This window comes from Salvia miltiorrhiza, chromosome 7, assembly GCF_028751815.1.
Source record: "Salvia miltiorrhiza cultivar Shanhuang (shh) chromosome 7, IMPLAD_Smil_shh, whole genome shotgun sequence".
NCBI lineage: Eukaryota > Viridiplantae > Streptophyta > Magnoliopsida > Lamiales > Lamiaceae > Salvia > Salvia miltiorrhiza.
In genome coordinates, this window is record NC_080393.1 from 18,149,845 (window position 1) to 18,165,092 (window position 15,248).

Here is a 15,248-nt window from a genome sequence, read left to right on the forward strand (position 1 = left end):
AAGCTCGATTCGAGCTAGAACCCTCAAATATTTAAATTTTATATTTTAATTTGAATTGTAATTTTTTAGATTCAGATTCGGTCTACATCGACCATGAATCTTGTTTTAATATTTATAATATATATGATTTTTATTTTTATGTCCAAACCTTAATATTGAGTCTATCTACTAATCTTCATATTCAGAAATCTCTAATCCCTCATCTCACAGCCTGACCTCATTCAAGATAAGTATATATTGTTGAATTTGAATATATCGTGTTGATTGATACTTAGATGATTGTGTATTTTCATAATATTTTGACTTATTTTAAAGTATATTGTATTTTTTAATTGATTATGATGTAAAAAAAATATTTTTGAATGATTATAGGAAAGTCTAAACAATTATTAGAGTGTTTATTTGATTTAAGATTTATTTTAGAAGATGAAAAAAATATGAATCCTGGTTTGAAGCCGAAACCCTACGAATTCAAGCGAAACCCTATGAATTTTATGAATCTAGATTTAGATTTGATTTATGTGGACTATGAATTTGAAGCGAGTTGAGAGTGAAGTGAAAATTAAGTAAACGCAGCAAATTGTGATCGGTGGTGCAACACGTTAGTTGCAGTTGGCGTTGCCGTTGCTGCTCCCCAAATTGATCCCAACTAGAATTTGGAGTGCAGGGCATTTTGGTAATTTGAGAAAGCTCCAGCTAATATAAGCATGACATACGCTGACTTCACCCTTACGGACATGCTGTCTTTCGTCCACTTTATCCCCAATTTACCCCTCCTACCGTCCATCATTTACCAATTCATCTCTTGGATTAATACTAATCAAAAAGGTTTTGTTTTTGACGAAATAGACACACATAGGTGATTGGTTATTTTAACCGCTGCGGTAATTCCAATAGAGGAAGCAAACCTTTCGGAAGAGGAAAACAAGCCATGTTATTGTGTTGGTCCAACTTTTGTTTATTGTATGCGTCAAAGTAAGTGAGGGAGAGAGATTGAGTCTTGTTCACGCCACCCAAATGCTATTTTTCATTTTACATTAATTTTATTCCCCCATTACTATAAAGAAGCCCAACTTTCCCCCTTACCTCTTAACACACCCTCTCTCTTGTTCTTGTGGCTTCTTCACCTCCTAGCCATACATAAACATATTTGCATGTGATGTGTGCATGAACTCTGAAATCAAGAGATGGAAAAAGTGAAGGTGGTGAAAAATGGGGTGTTGAGACTGCCACCTGGGTTCCGGTTTCACCCGACTGACGAAGAGCTGGTGGTACAATACTTGAAGCGCAAGGTGCTCTCCTACCCCGTCCCTGCTTCCATCATCCCCGAAGTCGATGTGTGCAAGTCCGACCCCTGGGATTTACCAGGTAATTGAATCATTAATTAATCTCCACAATTACAATTAATTGGGCTAATACATGATGGATACATGTAGGCGATTCGGAGCAGGAGAGGTACTTCTTCAGCACCAAACAAGTCAAGTACCCCAACGGCAACCGCTCCAACCGCGCCACCGTCTCCGGCTACTGGAAAGCAACCGGTTTGGACAAGCAATCGTGGGTACGAGGAGCCACCAGGTTGTCGGGATGAAGAAAACCCTCGTCTTCTACAGAGGCAAGCCGCCCAAGGGCTGCCGAACTGATTGGATCATGCATGAATACCGCCTCACTACCAAGGTCTGCTTCACTCAATTCCATCAATTACTACCCTTAATTTACCAACTAATATTTCTACTCTGTCTGCCACCAGGAAACCTGGGTTCTCTGCAGAATATTCTTCAAGAGGAGGGGCGCCCCTCCGCCGCCACCGGTATTCTACGATTTCATGGCCAACTCCAGCTCCGCCTCCGCCGCCAGCGGGATTACTCAGATTTCTTCATCGGAGGATCGCGAAGAAGAAAGCAGTAGCTGCAATAGTTTTCCCTCCACTTCTACAAGGAAGCAGTGTGTATAGAGTGCTACTAAACTTAGATTTTTTTTTTTTTTAATCAAATAACCAATATCATTAATGCTACGTCTCTGTTTTCTTGCACTCCTTCGTCATTATTTGTGTTTCAAATTAAGCCACTAAACTAAACCGGTCATAATCTTTTGCGGGGTTTCAACTGTTTCACCATGCAAAAAAGCAAAACATGATTCAAGAAAGTTATGTGAAAGCAGAGGATGGGCAAAAGTTAAAGATGGGAAGAAAAGTGGAGCATGTGCAAACACGAAATCTAGCTTACATAGATTCAACTTTTTCGTTTTTCTTTAAAATAAAGGGGAAAAAAATAGACAAGTATTTTTTTACCTAGCACGAGAATAAGAACATAATCTTTGCAAGATCGGTACATATATGAGCATGGCATGGGATTCCTTGGAACCTAAAAAAGGCAATTTTTACAAGAATCGAGTTCCCCAGCAAAGAAATTGAATATTGATAATGCTATGAATTTGGGATTTGGAAATCCTAGTACCCGAATCACAAGCAACGAAATTAGGCTTCTTTTCTTGGGGGAACAGAAATAACTAAACTTTGAAAACAGAAGAACAGTAGGTGAGTAGAGTCTTAAAATTAGTGGAAATTCTTCACAAGCAGGCAAGGCAATCATCTCCCACAAGTTATTTCATTATCTAATCACTTTGATTGGCTAAGCCAACCTTTATTTCAATTCTTTGGGCCATCTATGCTACAAAGCCATATCTGATTGGACACAAACAATTAAAAATCAGTAGTATATATATTATACATGTGTGCGCCTAATGGATTTGTTGAAAAATTAGCACAAATTTAGCAAAATGATTCTCCAACATCTTCCAACTACTATAATAAAACTTGACTACTTCATTCTTAATTATAAAAATCGGACCTAATTAAGCACGGAAAAAAGTATATATATTAATGAATTGAATACAATAGTCTAGTGTGTTACGTACAAGCATCGGACATGCAAGGTCCTCCCCAGTAGTAGTTGACTCACCCTTCAGCATGCGCATATACCAAATATTTTTCTACAACTACTAGTATATGTATATCAGCCCTAATCACACAAGAAGAAGAATATTATTTATAAACTATAAGAAAACAGAAAAAATCATGATTTAAATATTTTACACTGTCGATAGCTATCATTCAATACTAGCTTAATGTTATGTGATGATTTGAGAAAGGCATACCCATATCCATATGATTGATGAGATCATGCAAAGGAAAATAGAAATAATCCAATTGAGTGACAAGTGGATGCTGGAGGGATTATGGGCGGCATATAGTACAATTAAGAGTGATAATTGTCCAGAATTATTAACCTAATTGCAACAAGGGAAGAAACATCTACAAAAAGGGCAAATTTTGAAAAATATAAAAAACACATAGAAACAGAACACTAAAGTATTAAAATTGCCGACCAAACTTCCTTGTGACTGTGGTACAAAATTATCTAAGGCCTGTTGGAGTTCTTCACGTCACCCTTTCTATAAGTTTATATCACTTTTCCATACACATTTCGTTTTCATGTCATGTCTCACAGAAAAGATGGAAGGCAAAGGTGGCATTTTTATTACAAATTCTCCGCATAACATTTTCTATTCTTTCTCTACAAAGTATAAAAATCAAATTGTAATTGATGGAATTCACAATTGATAATCAAATTCAGGAAAAATACTAGTACCATTTTATATCCCATGTTTGAATTTTTCTCAAAATTGTACCTTGAGCATGCGAAATTGCAAAGTAATACTCATACAAGTGTTGTTTAAGATTCTACTATACTTGTGAAAAAAGAGTCACTTTTCTTTTCTTGCAGCGTCAATTCTAACCAATCTGATCATCAATCGCCGGAATTGAGACCCCTTTACTTGAACTACAAAGCCCTTTAACCAATTTGACACTGCAGAGTTAGAAATTCGCAAGTGTTCAAGGTGATGAGTTGAGAAATTATATTGGGGATTTTGCATCTCTAGAAAAAAGAAAGAAAGTCGACTTTAGTAAAGTATTTGGGGGGTATAAAATAGTATTTTACCATAATAATATAATTACTAGAAAAATCGTACGGCTGACTAATTATGTGTGACGTGGACAGGGGGTTAGTGGTGGGGCACAAACACAAAGAAAAAAAAATAGTAGTATTAGCAATTTAGCATGAGCATACTAGGTGGATGGAGAGAGGGGCAATTTGGTGAATGAGAGGGATGAAGTTGCAGACAAGGAATGTGAACAATTTGCCAATTATGCAAGTTGAACAATTCAACGAGGCACCACTTGCAGTGTTTTTTGTTTGCACAAAAATATAAGTAAGTATTTTGAGAAGGTTGCTTAGAATCTCTGCAACAGAGACATCTCATTTCTTTAGCCACATTCAAATAAAACGGCCTCTTCATAAATATACAAGTCTACCCAAAGCAAATACTATAAAAGCTGTAGGCCCCCTCTTCATTTCAACTGAAGGATTTCACACGCTGCCTACCTATACCAACCAAGATGATGGGACTATTACTCATCACAGCTTCCCACAATCACAGCCAGATAATTGGATAATATCTTCAAACACTTCTACCTATATGTTTTCCACCACCATATCTGGACCCAAACAACAAATAATAATAATATTACAATCATACCACCGGATACGGGTTCAATCCCGACATAGTTAACCAGCTTCAATATCATAAAAGCGTAGTTAAGAAATTGGACCAGCATATACTAATCATAATCAACATCTCGCTATATTTTTCTGGCATAGAACTGGAAAAGATAGATGATTATCTGCAGCAGGACGGCTAAGGACCGCATAATTAGGTCAACATTATCACACTGAAAAAAAGACATGGATTGAGCGTAGAAACAATAGCTAAGAATGGTTTCCTACATCAGTGATGAAGAAACATGAATTTAGATTCGTAAAATCTCAGCGTTAACATCAGTATCCAGGAAAGAAAGGGACTGGTACCGAATTAAGCTTTCAGTCGTTTTATATCCATCAGCACCAACTTTGTCATCTCTAAGACGGACCACTTATTCAATTGGATAATAAACTTTTCTTCTTCCTGTGAGTGTAAGTGCAATATATTATCCCTTATTGAATCCTCAAATCTAAAGATTGCTTCAGCTAAAGGAGTATCTTATAGTAAAGTCCTAGCAGTCAATGCACAAAGGAATCACGACATTCTTAGAAAAGGCAACCCGATTAAATAGATACCACCTTAGTGGAAGATAATGAGAACCTACAAGTACATCTAGAGACCACAGGGATGCTACTGTGAAGGAGTATAGGAGCAAGAACCATCAAGGGCTACTCTTAACGTTTCTTTTGTAAATTACACATACACTTGGAGTGTAAACAAATTTGGATGTGATGAGCTATATAATAAACAAGAGTAGCTGTAGAATTAATGGTTGCAAGTCAAAACAAGACCCAAGGAGACAGATGTAAAATTCTACAAGCTGGTGCACATTGTTGACTTAAACTAACCTATAAAAGGAAAAACCAAGAATATCAAAACATTAGTTATGCGGTTGAGGCACAAAGATGGCAAAACGAATAAGTATTATATATTGCCGCATTACTTTTCCTAGTCCCCTTGTCATGCTTGCTTAGAGCCCTTACTCATTTCGTCTAACCTTGGGGGCTTTGGTTATCCTTGGCAATATTTCCACTACCTTCAGCCCGTGATACTTCCTGGGGAGGTGTCTCAGCGCATGCCCGCAAAACAGCTTCATTCTGAAAAGAAGATACTCAAATTAAGACTTAACACGAGCAACATACCGGTCTACCCCCAAAACCTTAAGAACGAAACAAAGAAAGAAAATCAGAACTCAAATTTACTGCAAAATACAAGCCATAACTTAGTTCCTACAGATCAAATAGGAGATTAATTATTTATTGTTCAGTGTTTAAATGAATGGTACTGAGCTTCATGTGACGCCAGTAGGGTATTTGATAGGAAAGATAAACTTTCCTTTTCTCTGTGCAGGAAAAATGAAGAAGCAGCCAGAAGTTAAATAGAGAACCTGATATTCTGGGACCGTACTTTATTTGTTTCCATACATATGTTATTAGAATCTGAATGATGTGTGGGTGTCGATTTCCTCGCCCACCCTTGTTAACTCTATTCAGAGTCACGTAGTGTCAGTTGCAGGATGTAGCAGAATTAGCATAGTTGCTCGGGCAGGCCTAGCCTGTAAAGTCAGTGTTTTCTTCTTGGGCAGAGGGTTCTTTTTAACCTTTCTGAGGATTTCCTTTGTTTCAGTTATTGATTCTGTTACTTTGAACTTCCAGTAATACCAAATGAGAGTTTAGTGTTCTTCTTTCACTGTTACTCTGTCACTAGTGCTTCTCAAGTTTATTCAAACTTGAATAGTACCAGTAGACTTCAGGCAGAGACTACTAAAGCTCAATTTGCCAACTTCTGAACATACCCAAGCACAAACATGAGATCAAAGGTTTAAGCAAAATGCTTAACTTAGCTAAGTTAAATTTCACTCAGGACAAGTACCAGGCAACATTACACATGGAACAATATACATGATTTATGCATAAAGCAGTTGGACTATAGAAAAATTTTAAGTTTAGTACAAGAAGTCCATTACAAAGCCAACTAGAGTGCATTAAATGTTTTATGGAATCAAGAAAATAAGATATGTAAGTTATTAGAAAAGGATCAAATGCTGGAAGTGGCTCATGAATCAATAGGGAGGCTGTAGACCCCCCACTCGATGCTAAAAAAATGGAAAAAATGTCAGTCCCATTTATATTTTTGTTATACTGAAATTGATTTCCATAGTTTGTATGACATTTCACCTCAACTGTGTCTTCCGTATGGAACTTCACCCTCACAAGTCCCAACTGGTGGAACAAGCTAGGAAAATTCAAAATATAATAACTGATATACAATCACTAGGTAAATAGTTCTCATGCTATAGATAATCATAATAATCACTATCGCCAGTACTATTGTAGCTATTATCGTCACTGTTGTGTTATGTAAAGATGGGAAAGCACAACCAGTTCTTGAAGTTTCCTAATTGTCTTTCAATAGTAAGCTTCATGGATGCTATGGGAGATCTGTTTTCTTTCAGTGGTAAGTTAATAGACTTTCAACAAACAGTGGTGACGAGCAGGACTTAGTTTTCAAATATCCCCAAAAGCATTGTTGTAATCACATCAAAGTGACAATAAGGTAAAAATCAACCTTATCACGAGTTTAATCAATCTGACGAACAGCTAGAATATAATTACACTCCCTACAGTTGAGTTTTTAATGGCCAAATACAGTCAGCATATAATGCCAAACGTCCATGATCATGCTAGTATGAAACAAAACACTCAATCTACAAACTCATATCTTCAATTTGAATGTCTATTATTGCAACAGCTAGTGACGTAGTTCACTCAATCTGAAATCTAATAACAGCAGACGAAAATATACACCAAATCTCAGAAGCTAAAGAAAATACTAGCAGATGATTATTATATAAAGAAAACTGCGCTACGAAATCTTATTTAAAGACTTTCACCAAACAGCTCGTGTGCATCATAAAATTAGTTCAATCACTAAAAGAGCATTCCTTTCTTCAAGAAAATACAAAACTAATCGAAAAACCATCCGTGAATTCTTTCGCAACAGCTCATTTAACGGTTAATTTGCTTCAATTAAAAGGGGGGGGGGGGGGGGGTAACTAGTTGGACCTGCCAAACGCGACGAAGGCGTTTCTTAGCATTGGCTTTACGGGTGGAAGTGAGCTTTATTCTCTTCCATAGAAGGCCGGGGGAATTGTGTTTCTTCACGAGCTCCAGCACTCTGGTTCCACAGAATGCACCCCACGCCGTCGCCATAGTTTCTTCTTTTGCACAAAACGAAAGAAATTTTTGGCTCTGGGAGAGAAAATTATTTGTGCACAGTAATAGGCTTCTCATTCGTGTTAATGATTTTTTATGGGCCCGGCCCAATGCCTTAGCGATTATCTTCTTTTTGGATTATTAGCGTCAAAAATTTGATATATATATATATATAGAGAAGGGTTCAACAGAGAAGGTAAATATTGTGGAGAATAGAGAATTCGTAAAATAAAAACGAATAGATCTATAATTTTAATGAACATATCAATGTACCACATGAACAATAATTTGCCAAGGGTTCGAATCCTGCTGGTGCCGAGTTTTTCTTTATTTTTACTAAATACGACTGTTCATTACTTAAGCTGATCTGTTCGTAAAATGAATAGATTTGTTCATAATGAATAAAAAGATAATTCTCTATTGAACTCAACCCTATATATATATATAGGGTGTGGTTCTAGAGAGAACTACATTATTTGTGAGAACGGGAGAACCATCAAATCTAATGCATTCACTGTAAAAATTAATGCATTCGCTGTTAAAATTAATGCACTAAAAAATTTTTAAAAAATGCTCCCTCCAGGATTCGAACCCAGGTTCTATATTCATCCAACAAGATGATGCATCCACCGTAGATCTTGATGATCGAATGGCTGAAAATGGTTCTCCGTTCTTTTTTTATTTATGGTTCTTTCTTGAACCTCTCCCTATATATATTTATATATAGGGGTGGGCTACCGTGAGAGCACATCTTAAAATAAGAAATAAGAGCAATTTTTAATGTATGAATTTTATGTAGAATACGTATGAATTCGTTGTATAAAGATATGAATTGTGAAAAATAATTTTTTGCTACCTTTGGGATTAGAACTGAGGACTATAAATCCATCCAACAGGATTATGAATCAACTGTAGATCTTGATGATCTAAGGGCTGAAAATGATTCTTATTTTATATTTTAAGAAAAGCTCTTATTTTAGCCCTTCCCTATATATATATATGGCCGCGCTCCATTGAGACCCCTATTTTTCGTGTAATATGAGGACAATGAATAAGACATATAATACTAATGAGCAAAACGTATATCTAACGAACAAGATGTATATACTGATGAAAAATAAAATTTAAAAATTTGTAATGAATAAGACATATATACTGATGAACAATGCAATATATACTGATGAATAATAAAATTTAAAATATTCTGCTTCCTCTAGGATTCGAACCCTGCGAAAAAAAATCTTCCTCCAGATACAATGTCAGTCATAAAATTGATAAAATAAACGCACCAGATCGTGCTTCATGTTACACGAAAATTATGTGGTCTCATTGGAGCGGCCCCCTATATATATAGGTGGGGTTAATATAGAAACCCCCCTTAAGATGAAAACTAGAAACCTAATCTAAACCATTGATTTTAAAAAAACAGAGGGCTGAGATTAAACTACAAATGCACAATTTAATTACTAATTTAAATGTAATTAAAATTCAAATGGTAGAAATGTAATACAGTAATTAATTATTTTTCACGTTCTTCTATTCCAAATTCAGTTTCACTTTAAAACTTTTATCTAGGGTTTAAAACTAGAGGAGTCATTTGTGCACCTAAATCCGCCGATTGGGAGAATTGGACGCCGATCGAAGTTTTCGGCGGTAGAATTGATTGAGGGAAAGTTTGGTCCGACGTTTGTGCAATTAAGGCGGCGATTTAGGGAGAAATGGAGAAAGGGGCGCCGTCGATCTGTAGCAGGCGGCTACGTCTGTGCAATTTGACGTCGGACTGTGCATCTCGACGGTTGCGGCGGCGATTTCTGGGCAGCGGCTTTGAAAACCAGACATCCGCGGCTGCAAATCGAACCAGACGTTGATAGATTCGAGGTGTCGTTGAAAGCTCGGCGATCGAGGTATTTTTGTCTGTCGATCTCTGAAATCAGGCAAGCGCGGCGAGTAATGTTTGAATGGTATTATGTGTATTCATGTTATGTGTAATCATGCAAGCAAGGATGAGTAATTCATGTTATGTGTATTCTTCTTTCAATCTGGAGAAGTAATGTTTGAATGGTATTATGTGTATTATTCTTTTCTTTTAGTTGTATTCAATTGCTCAAAAAATCTTCATTTGCAGGCAATTCATCAAATTAAAAAGAGGAAAGAACTCATTTTTAGAAAAAAGTCTTTGTGTTAGATAACTAATTTCATTCGATTGCTTAAGAAATTTCACACATTTCTATGGTGAGATTGCTGAAATTTTTGAAGTTACAGTATAGTTGCATAGATGCTTGCATTAGTTGACATGTAAGTTCATAGGAGTTTAAAATTATTTAAGGTCATTATCTTAGGGCTATTTGCAAAAATAGGCCACTATTTTTCGGACTTGCAAAAATAGATCAATTATTTTAGTTTTTTGTATTTTGAGGCTATATGTGTACCCAATCAGGTTATTTTGGGCCACATTTTGGCCCCAAAAAGTGGCCTATAAATGCTGAATTGAGCTCAAATGTGGCCTAAAAATGCCAAAAACTAAAATAATGGCCTATTTTTGCAAGTCCGAAAAATAGTAGCCTATTTTTGCAAATAGCCCTAAAATAATGGGCCTAAATAATTTTAAACTCAAGTTCATAGATATGGTTTCCTAATTTTTGTAGCTTAAAATTTGATAATAATTTTGTTGTTTTACAGTTAAATACGCCTTGCATAAAGAAAGCATCTGCTAAATTGGTTAATCGATGGCTTCCAGATGATACATATTAATTTATAATCAATTAGTATGTTGAAATATGTTAATTAATTTATTTATTTTTGGTAGATGACAATGGGGATCGACTTGAAGAGTTTTACAATATTTTAGAAGATAAGGTTGCTGAAAGTATTGTAAAAAGACGTTTGAAAGGTAAAATAAAAACGATTTTATATGTTATTTTTTAGATGAATTTTATTTTTGCTCCATAATATGCATTTACATTGGGTTACAAAACAGATGGAAGTGGCTCAAAAAAACAAAGGAAATTATGATGCAAGGAATGAGCGAATTGAAAGTGATGATGCTTAAGGTAGAATACAAAATTGAACTATGTTTTATGTGTTTTTATTATTTCTGTGCATTTCATTTTAAATGTTTTATGTGGTGCAGTTAACGCGGCTACAATTATCGATGATTGTGTGCAAGCCAATACAACAAAAAATAAAGGAAAGGAAAAGGCACTAACTTCTTTTGAAGACACACTACGTAAGATCTTAGACACAACATATAATTTTTTTAATAAATAATATTGAAATAATGATACTTATTTGTTGAAACTTTAGAATTTTCAGATAATGAGCCGAGAGTTATAAATGCTAAAAAGGGGCTGTCCGTAAGATCATGGACGCATTGTGCATTGATGATGATGATTTTGTTGAAGATGGTTTAAATAATAAGAAAGAGAATGAAAATGTTGGGAAAGAAGCTACTGATCACAATAAAGCTAAGAATCATCTTATGCTTTGATCACGTGGCAGCCCGTCACACTTGCACAAGTTAATATCCTCGCTGAACGACACCCAAAAAGAAGTTGTGCGACAGATCGGATTTGGCGATTTACTGCAACTGCAGATAAACGAGCTACCTAAGAAGTTAACATTAATAATATAGCATTATTTTATCATATGTGCAATAAGAAAATGATGTGCCAAAAAAAACTAATATAACATTATTTTATCATATGTGCAACATCTGCACAAATCTATGCAACTGTAAAATATATCTATGCAATTATATGCATTACAACATGTATGCAACGAAATTTCAGAAACACTACGGGAGTATACCACCCGGTTCAATCTCGCCGCTCTGGAGGTGCCAGATGCGGAGTCACAGATAAAGAATTGTGCCTATGTCAGAGGGTTGAAGTCAGGGCTTTTCTTCGATGAATAATAAATCAGGCCAGCTCGGGATTTCGATGATATCATGGCAAGGTTACCAGGGTACTTGCAATTGGAGGACGCCAGGATGGCGCGAAAGGCCGAGAATGATAAACACAAGGCTAAAAGGGCCGAGGCTGCTCCGGTGCATCGGTCCTGGAGCTGGTGTCTCCGGAACCTTGTCCCTCATCGCCAAAGGGACGGTCGGCTAGAAGCGTAGCCCGACACCTCTGTCTCCAGAGGGCTGCTGCTGAGAAGGCTGTTAAGGAGAGGGGGAGGGATGAGGCAGAGAGGGTTGCGGCTGAGAAGGCTGCTATGGAGAGGAGAGGGAGAAGGATGAGGCAGAGAGGGCTGCGGCTGCTAAGGCCGCCCGGGATGAGGCAGAGAGGGTTGCGGCTGAGAATGGTATTAGAAAACGAATATGTGAAACTTTGAAACCACAATTGAAGCTTTCTTTGGGCATGAGATTGTTTTGGGATGCTATTCCCACCTCAAATGCTCCATTAGTCACAAATAAGGCTGTCAAACCTTGCAGGTCGGGCCAAAACGGGCCAAAAAATTGATGAATTAATATATATATATATATATATATATATTACTTCCAAAAATTAATAAATTAAATCAAATTTAAAGAAAAAAAATTGAAGACAAATTCAATGAAACAAATAACAACCACTAAAATAATAATACAAAACTATTACTCCCTTTCAAGTCGAAATAAAGTAAAAGGCCCACTAAAATGTTTGAAAACTTAATCACGTTCGTAAGATGTTGAATTAGAAAAGAATCTATTTTTATAATGATTAGTAGACTAAGAGTTTAAGACTAGCAGATTAGGGAAATATAATTAAATGATGATTTAAGAATCCCAATTGGCTAATTATTACTTATTAGACTTATTTTAGTTATTATATTGGAAAAAACGCATATTTTCTATAAACTAACCGACCGGGCCAATTTGGCCCAAAAGCCCGGCAGGCTTTTTGGCTTGCGGGCCGCGTGGCCCAACGGGCTGCATGGGTTGGGCCAGATAGACCCGGTTTTTTTTACCTCAAAAATCCTCGCCCAGCCCAGCCAAAACTACGGGCGGGCCACTTTGGCCCATTTTGACAGCTCTAGTCACGAAGGAATTTTGTCTGACCGTTGAAAATATGTTTAATGATGCTTTTAAGGTATAATTTATGGTTTTTTATAATGGTTTCAGTTTATAATGGTTTTTGAACCGTTGAATTTTGCATGAGAGGGATGCTTTCAGTTTATAATGGTTTTTTTTTCCTCTGAAGATTACATGAACTTCTGATGACTATGAGGATTTTGGACTTATCTTTTTGGATTATTTAAATGAAACTTTTAAACACATTGAACTTAAACAATGTACTGATACATGGTTCATACATACAGATGTAGTCGCTGATTATTCTGCATTGCCCAAGGACGCTGATAATACTCTCCTAGGCTATCTGTGTCAGCTCAACGAACTTTGTGCTGCCTAAGGTAACTTCTCATTTACTTTCATCTGTCAGGCTAAGTAACTCCTATTGATATCATGTGGGTTGTAACACAAATGGGGAAGCGCTGAGTCGATTGTTGGTGTCTGAAAAATGGAAGTGCGTATAGGTTTCAGGCATGAAAAAAGATTAGGGCATCCTTTTAGATGCTAGAAAGACAAGGAATGACTTTAGGCATAGTTCCTATTTCATTTATTTATCATTCTCCTTGCGTTGAAACGTTTCCTTATTCATTGGTTCCATAATATGTGATGCTTGGCTTTACAATATGAATACATGTTAGTTTCTTTGATACGCATAGCCCACTAGCCCGGCCCAATTACTACTCCATCCCAAATGAGTGCCACCCACATGAGAAAGCCAAATTCATCACCAATTAGCCCATTAGGTTTAAGAAATGCATATAGTTGATATCTAAGAGCTATAGCTATATATATATATATATATATATATATATATATATATATAGAGAGAGAGAGAGAGAGAGAATGGATCCATAGAGAATGCATATATTTTTAAGAATAGAGAATTGATATTGTCCCTTAGATATAGCGGATCTTACGGTTTAGATTATTAGGTGTATTTTACATCCAGATTTAATTAAAGGTTAGTTATGTAATTTTACTATTACTCCCTCCGTCCGCCAAAATTATGTAAAAATTACTATATTTGGCGTCCGCCAAGATTATGTTACTTTCCTTTTATGGCAATGGTCCCACCATCTTCTTTAATATTTTATCCTTACTAACACTCTTTATTTACAAAAAACCCACTCAAAACTCAATCTCAACCACACATCTCATAAAGTGGTGGGACCCTTTCTCCACTACATGAAGATCATCATTAATTTTATTAAATCCCGCGCCCAAGCAATTTTACATAATTTTGGCGGACGGAGGGAGTATTTGTAACCGCTCTATCCTAATATGGAGTTGACCGAATCTTCACATTTTCGGTAGTTTGTGGACATATCCTGTGTTTAGTTTTTTTTTTTTTTTCCATTTTTACTATTTAATTATATCTACACACATGGATTTTATTATGATAAACATTTTTTTCGTCTGTATCATTTAATATTAAAAACCTGCAACTTCATTGTATCATTCGAAGAGGAATATGAACGAAGATATGTTGGGCTTTTTTTTCAGTTTATTTTTATTATCAATGTTAATTTTTATGTTCTTAGTTGTTGAATATGATACATTTAGTTTATTTTTATATTATTTTGAACTTAATAATATCATTTAATTTATGTACACAAAATAATTGTATTCAAACCAGAGCTCATTAATTTGGTAGTTTGTCATTAGATAATATTCACGGTGTACATCTCATTCATAAAAATATATACTGTATTCAAGTAATAATAAGAAATATTCATTTAATATTAAAAAATAATCAGTCATTTTAAACAAAATATATGTATTTGTCAATGCCGTAGTAATAATTCATTTCACTTTGCACGTCTCAACTACTAAATAAAATCACATTAATTTCATGATATAAATTTCCATTCAAAACCAATGCAGAAATCACAAATTATTCATTGTTCTAAATTTCCATCTTGTTGGTAGTAGGAGCAATTTCTTGTGGACCTTCTTGGATCGATTTTCTCGTTCCGGCAACATGGTCAAAATGTTAGTAAATTGCTAGAAAATCACAAACTAAAATCTAATAGTAATGAATAATTTATTTAATCTTTCGAATAAAAACATGTTATTAATGAATAAACAATTTATACATTATACATCCGCAATCTTTTCAAAATTTGTGGCAGCACTCTTTCCGACCACTCCAACATCTGGCTCGCCAGCCGTTCCTACACTGAACCACTCTTGAATTAACTCACCATGGCGAATTCATCATCTGTTGATGAAAGGCCCTTTGCGTTTGTCACGGCTTGAGCTATCTACATCACCAGTGCCATCCAGATGTATATATCTTATGTTTTCCATTGTCTACTCATTCAAAGATCAATGTAGCATATTCAATATCAAAATATTCAGTTTTTACAGTAATGAAT

General features: G+C 35.7%; 2 protein-coding genes across 2 annotated transcripts; one reads left to right on the forward strand and one right to left on the reverse strand.

The window, feature by feature from the left end:
• Nucleotides 1–1,058: 1,058 nt before the first annotated feature.
• LOC130991177 (NAC domain-containing protein 83-like) lies at nucleotides 1,059–2,032 on the forward strand. Its single transcript, XM_057915262.1, is given in 4 exon segments — nucleotides 1,059–1,368; nucleotides 1,437–1,550; nucleotides 1,553–1,677; nucleotides 1,751–2,032. Coding segments are annotated over 4 exon segments (624 nt in total). The 5' UTR covers nucleotides 1,059–1,187; the 3' UTR covers nucleotides 1,955–2,032.
• A 3,311-nt stretch (nucleotides 2,033–5,343) lies between these two features.
• LOC130991179 (uncharacterized) lies at nucleotides 5,344–7,946 on the reverse strand. Its single transcript, XM_057915263.1, has 2 exons — nucleotides 7,668–7,946; nucleotides 5,344–5,699 (listed from the first exon to the last, which is right to left on the reverse strand). Exons 1-2 carry the CDS (start codon nucleotides 7,893–7,895, stop codon nucleotides 5,595–5,597), a joined length of 333 nt encoding a protein of 110 aa, XP_057771246.1. The 5' UTR covers nucleotides 7,896–7,946; the 3' UTR covers nucleotides 5,344–5,594.
• Nucleotides 7,947–15,248: the final 7,302 nt, after the last annotated feature.